Genomic DNA, 6,808 nt, shown 5'->3' with positions numbered 1-6,808 from the left:
CACAGACAGACAGCTGCATATCACCGTATTGACCAGGTTATTTAGATGTTATACATCACTGGTCACAATGCACTTCCTGATCGGAAGGTTAATCCGTCGCTGGTTGACCCATTTCCAGCTGAGTGGGCTACTGTAATATATAATGAAGTGTCTTACTCGGGAACACAACTCACTGCTGGTCTGGGAATTGAAACAAGAATCTTGCTATCATGAGTCTAAGACCTTAACCATTTGACCACATGCCTTCATTCACTCACACACATGCACACACACACACACACACACACACACACACACTCACACACATACTTGTATAGACATCCACTGTGTGTGTTTGAAATATTTTTTTTTTCTTTATTTTGTGAAAACCTTAAATTTGTTAATTACAGGTTGATGAGAGATATGTTGCCGGAGATGGTTTCATGCTCAATCTTCTCACAGTTCTTCAGATGCTGGCTATAAAGATCTCTTTGGATAAGGTAAGATTTTGTAGATGCTAAATGATGATGACGGCGATGATGAATGAATGAATCTCTCTCATCCCTTCTTTGAGTCCTACAACTCAAGGCCAGTTACTCAGTTTCCAGTGACATAAAAGTGACTCAGCACACAACATTCACTTTGAAGGGGACACCAGACTGTTGCAGGGTTGCTCAGTAACAACTGAGTGGACTGGAGCAATGTGAAATGAAGTGTCTTGCTCAAGAACACAACACACTACCTGCTCGGGGAACTGAAACCATGAGCTTGCGATTTTGAGTACAACATCTTAACCACAAGACCTCGTACCTATTAATCTGGCTGGATTTCAGTAACAAAAATCTTGAAACCCCATTATTTTTTATTTCTACCCTATACGAATGTGTGCAAGTGTGAAAATGTATGTAATTGCACACATGTGCAAGCATACCTGGGAAACATACCAGTAATGTAGGACAGTCTAGATTACTTACAAAAGATAGAAATAAAAAGGTATGGGGGTTTCAAGATTTTTGTTGCTCAATACAACCAGATTAATAGGAATGTGGCCTATTGATCCCGGGTATGTTTGCATATGTGCACTTATGCATATTTTCACACTTTGATATAAATAAAAAAAGGAGAGTGTTGTCTTGTTTTAGTTTGCTGAAGCATCATTAAAAAATCTCCAAATTGCAACCATTTGGTTTCAGGTTCAATCCCACTGTGTGGCACTTTGGGTAGGTGTCTTCTTCTATAGCTGTGGACTGACCAAAGCCTTGTGAGTGGATTTGGTAAACAAACTGAGAGAATCTTGTCATGTATAAATAAATTGGCTGCTTATTTCTCTGGGATTATTCAAGTGATGTACACACCTGTGATGAGATTGCAATAAGGATCAAAAATTAATTGAGGCTGTTTGTCATTTTTTTCAATCTACAGAGAAATAGTTAAATTTGCCATGTTTGTATGTGTACTGTGGAGACTTACATGAGTGTGCATATGTTTTTGTTACTGTTTCCTCGCCATCACATTATGTGATAATTGTAATAATTATTAATTATATTATTAATAATTAGTCATCAGTATTGTTTTATACCTATGTGATTATTCACCAATATTGTTTTTATGCCTTAGTCATTAATAGTTTTATACCTCAGTTGTCGATATTGTTTTATACCATAGTCATTAGTCATTGATATTGTTTTATACCTTAATCATTAGTCATCAAAATTGTTTTATACCTTTGTGATTAGTCATCAAAATTGTTTTATACCTTTGTGATTAGTCATCAATATTGTTTTATACCTAAGCCATTAGTCATCAATGCTGTTTCTATTTCAGGTGGACCTATATTATCCTTACCATCCAAACTGCAGAGTTGATATCTCATCTGAAAGTTGTATGAAATGTACATCTCAGGAGAGTGAGGAATGGCGCACAGAACTGGGTAAGTGGGAAATTACTCGGCTGGCATCATTGGATTAAAATATTAAATTTTAATCTGCTTTAATCTGAGTTGACTTTTGATTGTAGGTTCCAGAAATATTTTAGAGGTTAATTTAACAACTTTATTTCCCTACTAAAATTCAACTTGTCTCTCATTACGTTCATATGTCTTGCAGTTGCCTTCTAGAAATGTTAAATTTGAAGGAATTTTTAAAAATAAGTGGGGGCCTTAAACAAATAAGATGATCTACAATCCTCTTTCACAGGTTGACAGTAGATAAAACTGCTTCATTAGTGTTTTTTTTTAAGTCTTAAGTAAATACCAACTTGGTTTGTACTTCATACCCAGTCTTATTGTGGCAGGTATAAGATGATATTAGAAGTGGAGATTGGAATTTTTAGCACTTTACTGTTCAATCCGTAAGTTAATAATTATTTTTTGCTAAGGCATCATGTTTATGTACAATTGTCTTCTTCAAAATTGAGATCACCATCATTTAACATCCGGGTTCCATGCTGGTATGGGCTGGATGGTTTAACGAGATCCGATGAGTCAGAGGACTGTATTGTGTTCCACTATTTACTTTAGTTTCTATAGTTCGATGCCCTTCCTAATGCCAACCACTTTACAACATGTACTGGGGGCTTTTTTTTTTTGTGTGCAACCAGCACAAGGTCATATAAGGTATTCCCTGGTACTTCATCTTCATCCTTTCTCCCTTTTTTTTACTAGTGTACCTATGCATCTCATTTGCAGTAAGACACCTGTTCCTGTCCATCTTCCTTACTTTAGCCTCTCTACAACCAACACAAAGCCACCTCCCTCAACACTGCAGTCCCACTCTGTGGAGGGGCCTTGTCTTGTGTATTATTCGGTACCCCCACTAGTGCTGGTGCTAGAAAAGCAAACTCCAAAAAGCATTCAGTACATTCTATAAAATAGTAAGTATTAGAATTTGGGCTTCCAACTGTAGAAATTTTGCCAAAGCAGACACTGGAGACCAAGATGGCCCTCAGGTTAGTTGGATCATGTTGAACCATAATGGAAATTAAATGATGATAATGAAAATACATATTATTTGCATATATTACATACATCAACATATGTTAATGTTTTATATTTTATTTGTTTGAATATTTTTCAGCTAAAACTAAAAATTGGCAAGATCCTAAATTTTCTACAGAATGTTTCTTTTTGACATTACACTGCCATCACATTTCCATCCTGCCACTTTCGAGGAAATACCAACGCCATCTAGTTATTATAAGGAATTTGAATCGAGCAATCGAAGAGTTGGAGTCGAGCGAGGCTCAGTGGAAAGATTCACCAGTAGCCTCTCGAAATAAAGAATCTCTAGAAAAATGGAAAGCTCAAGTAAAAGTGAGTTGATCTCTTCCTGTTCTTTGTTTTTTTGAGGGGAAGGGGGTCTCTTTATTTTCTTACCCCTTTCTACTCTCTTTTGTAAAAAAAAAAAAAAAAAAAAAAAAAAAAAAAAAAAGGAAAAGAGCAACCCTGTTCTTGAACCCATTCTCATTTGGCAATGGGGTTCTTTAAAGCTTGGATCCCACTAGAAAGAGCATCTGCAAAATGTCTTGTAAAACACTTTCTACCATCTTAGGAAAGGAAAGCACCTATTAGTTAATGCAGCCCTCTTATGGGTGTGTGATGTTTTGGCACAGCTGTTCCTCTCTCTCTCTCCTTCTCTTCTCTCTCTCTCCTTCTCTTCTCTCTCTCTCCTTCTCTTCTCTCTCTCTCCTTCTCTTCTCTCTCTCTCCTTCTCTTCTCTCTCTCTCCTTCTCTTCTCTCTCTCTCCTTCTCTTCTCTCTCTCTCCTTCTCTTCTCTCTCTCTCCTTCTCTTCTCTCTCTCTCCTTCTCTTCTCTCTCTCTCTCCCTCCCCACCCTCTATCTCTCTCACTCTCCCTCCTTCCCCACCTCTCCATGTGTGTGAGCATATTTTCTTGTGTATAAATGGGATGGAAAGTGTTTGTCTCTCTTCCCCTCTCTGTATATTTCTGCATATCCATTCAAGTGTGTGTGTGTTTACTTCCAGTGCCAAGATATACAATCACCAAAATAGGCTGAATGTCCGGTCAGCCATGCCAAATCTTCAGTGTCCAAACAGCTGTGCCCACTTGCCTCACTCCCATCCTCCTACACAGTTTTAAAAAGACCTTTTGTCATGGCTGGACTGTCTTTTATACATAGGTCTGCTCAATCCTGAGGCTAAACAGCAACTGTTTAGTCAATCTGTCTAGGAAACTATTTGGAGTGGAATTAAGTTGCTGTTTCCTCCTGAATTAGTCCTGTTAACTCATCTTATTATCAAAGATATCTGAGTCGTTGATTATTTCACCTTTTCTGTTTTTTCAGATAGGAGCCCCACAGGCATTGCTGTCTGGTTAAAAAGTTCACTTTGCAATTACATGGTTCTGGGTACATTCAGTTCCACTGTGTGACACCTTGAGCAAAGAGACCTTTACCTTAGCTTCAGGTCGACATGTATCTTGTGAATGAGGTTTGGTAGAAGTGTGTGTGTGAGTGTGTGAAGACACATGGCTTGTGGTTAGTGATGTTGCCTCAATAAACTCTACCTGACATAGAAATGTGGACGTTAAAATGATGATAAAATGCTGATTATCTGTTTTTAGTACATTTGTATTTGTTTAATGTATTTATTTTTCTTTTGTGATTTGTAGAAATTACAAAAGAGTAAGCTTTGTGCCAATGCTGGCCTCTTGGATGAATCTCTCTTAAGACGGTGTTTGCAGTTTTATGGCGTCGTAGCTGATTATTTATTGAAAATGGCAGATCCAGAGAATGAAGGGTAAGAAATACTGGCACTGGCAGTCGCACCGTTTGTTTTCTCATTCTTTAGTCTCTAAAGAAACAAGAATTTCTGTGTACACACCCTTGCACATGTACGAAATATTTTATACAGAATGCAGATTGATATTGGATGCTAGCTAAATAGGAGACTCGTATTAGACTAAAAGAACATTTCCAAAAGTTTGTATAGGCACAGGCATGGTTAATAGGCATAAGTGTAGCTATATGGTAAGTAGTTTGCTTCCTAATCACATGTTCATGGGTTCAGTCTCAGTGTGTATGCACCTTGGGCAAATGTCTTTTTCTATAGCCTTGGAAGAATCTAAGCCTTGTGAGTAAATTTGGTAGACAGAATCTGAAAGAAGCCTCTGTGTGTGTGTGTGTGTGTGTGTGTGTGTGTGTGTGTGTGTGTGTGTGTGTGTGTGTGTGTGTGTCCTTGTCCATATTTTGTGCAAACATGTCTGACTATGGGGGAAATATTAACCTTACATGGAAACAGGTGAGGGTTGGTGATGAGAAGCACATTCTAAATACCTGTTAATTTCATTTCAGTAAGTGGTATTCATAGAATTATGTTTCAGGAGAGGTAGAGTACAAGAGTGTATATAAAGAGACAGTAGGATGAGTATTCATGCTGATGGCGGCAAGCAATGTCTTAAATCATGACTTTGTGTTTGGTTTATTACAGAAAGCACATCTTAGGAACTTTGGTATATTTGTTACCAGCTCACCCAGTTCCCCATGGGGTTTTCCACCATGTCGTAGCATGCTGCTACTATGTTGATCTTATCAGAGGATGGATCTCACATTGGTTTCAGTCTTGTGTATTCCAGTCCTCTGATAACAGTGTAGATGGTTGAGTATTCCTGAAACATTTGTACCCTTAATGTAATGCTACTCAGCAAGAATCAGCAGGACACTTAGTAAAATGAGGTAAATAGAAAGCTAATTGTAACTTGTAGGTCCGTACTTGTCACCTACAAAGCCGAGGATGAGACAAAGCTGTGGTTGCTGTCCCTTGTTTGAGTTGTACCAAAGTTGAATTGAACCTAGAATCTCATGATAATGATGCAAATTTATTAATCATTCGGCAATCCCAAATGTCTTGTTTTGATACACTAATGATGTTGTCATATTTTAGTGAAAAGTTACTGTATACAATTTGGCCACATTGAATATATCTTGCTAGATACGTGATTTAATTTAGAGGTCTCTATAAACCATTTGGCAATGATGAATATATTTCAATAGATTCATTATCTCGTTTGATACCAACCTTTACAAAATTGCCCTCGTTCTTTGATATAAACTTCCATCAAAAGTTCATGCTAACCCCATTGATATACCATCTTGCCTGAGACCTCTCTTGGTTCTACGATACAAACTCCTTGTTTTAAAGTGATCTAAACAACTTCCAACAAAATTTCATGTTTATGTCCCAAACACCAGTTTAATAATGATGAAAATTATTTTACTAAATTCTTCATTATTTTAAAAATTAATTGAAGCAAAGGCAGTGTGTCTTACCAGAAATATGGTAATAAATGGGTTAATGATGTCATCATATTTTAGTTAGAGGTCACTGTAAATTTTGTTTAATTCTCTAATTATGTCTCTCTTTCTTTGTTTTTTTTTCTTCTTTCCAGCAACAACTTACCTCTGCCCCAAGTCACTGACAAGGCATTTGCTGCACTTCCAGAGTTTTATTTGGAAGATATTGCAGATTTTCTCTTATTTGTGCTGCAGTAAGTGTTCCTAAATATTCTATAACCTCAGATATCCATCTCTGACTACAACTATTCTTTCTTTGTTATGTTTAAGCTTATTCATTTTGTGGCGTTGAGGGGATATGACTAACCATGACTCCACAAATGTGTGTGTGTTAGTGTGTGTGTATATTTATTTTGATTTGCGTCAATGTAATCAAATGTTCCCTTGAAGAACTGTTGTAGATCAGCATCTAATTGCACTGTGGACACCCACTGCAGAGGATGAGAATAGCACAACAGTGAAACGTGTGTAGGAAACAAATGGCAAAAACTGCATCTTGTGTTTATCATATCCCCCCCCCCC

At 37.3% G+C, this 6,808-nt stretch overlaps 1 protein-coding gene across 3 annotated transcripts in view; it reads left to right on the top strand.

Moving 5' to 3' along the window:
- Window positions 1-6,808, top strand: part of LOC106881028 (ubiquitin conjugation factor E4 B) — a 79,234-nt gene that overhangs the window by 57,274 nt on the left and 15,152 nt on the right. For all 3 annotated transcript variants that reach the window (XM_052972224.1, XM_014931214.2, XM_052972225.1), the window contains 5 exons: window positions 390-479; window positions 1,804-1,909; window positions 3,054-3,289; window positions 4,606-4,733; window positions 6,382-6,480. In XM_052972224.1, coding sequence (XP_052828184.1) covers window positions 390-479; window positions 1,804-1,909; window positions 3,054-3,289; window positions 4,606-4,733; window positions 6,382-6,480 — 659 coding nt within the window. The remainder of the gene's footprint in view (window positions 1-389; window positions 480-1,803; window positions 1,910-3,053; window positions 3,290-4,605; window positions 4,734-6,381; window positions 6,481-6,808) is intronic.

This window comes from Octopus bimaculoides, chromosome 12, assembly GCF_001194135.2.
Source record: "Octopus bimaculoides isolate UCB-OBI-ISO-001 chromosome 12, ASM119413v2, whole genome shotgun sequence".
Taxonomy (NCBI): Eukaryota; Metazoa; Mollusca; class Cephalopoda; order Octopoda; family Octopodidae; genus Octopus; species Octopus bimaculoides.
Note: the sequence above shows the minus strand (reverse complement) of the source record. Positions and strands in the feature narration are given on the sequence as shown.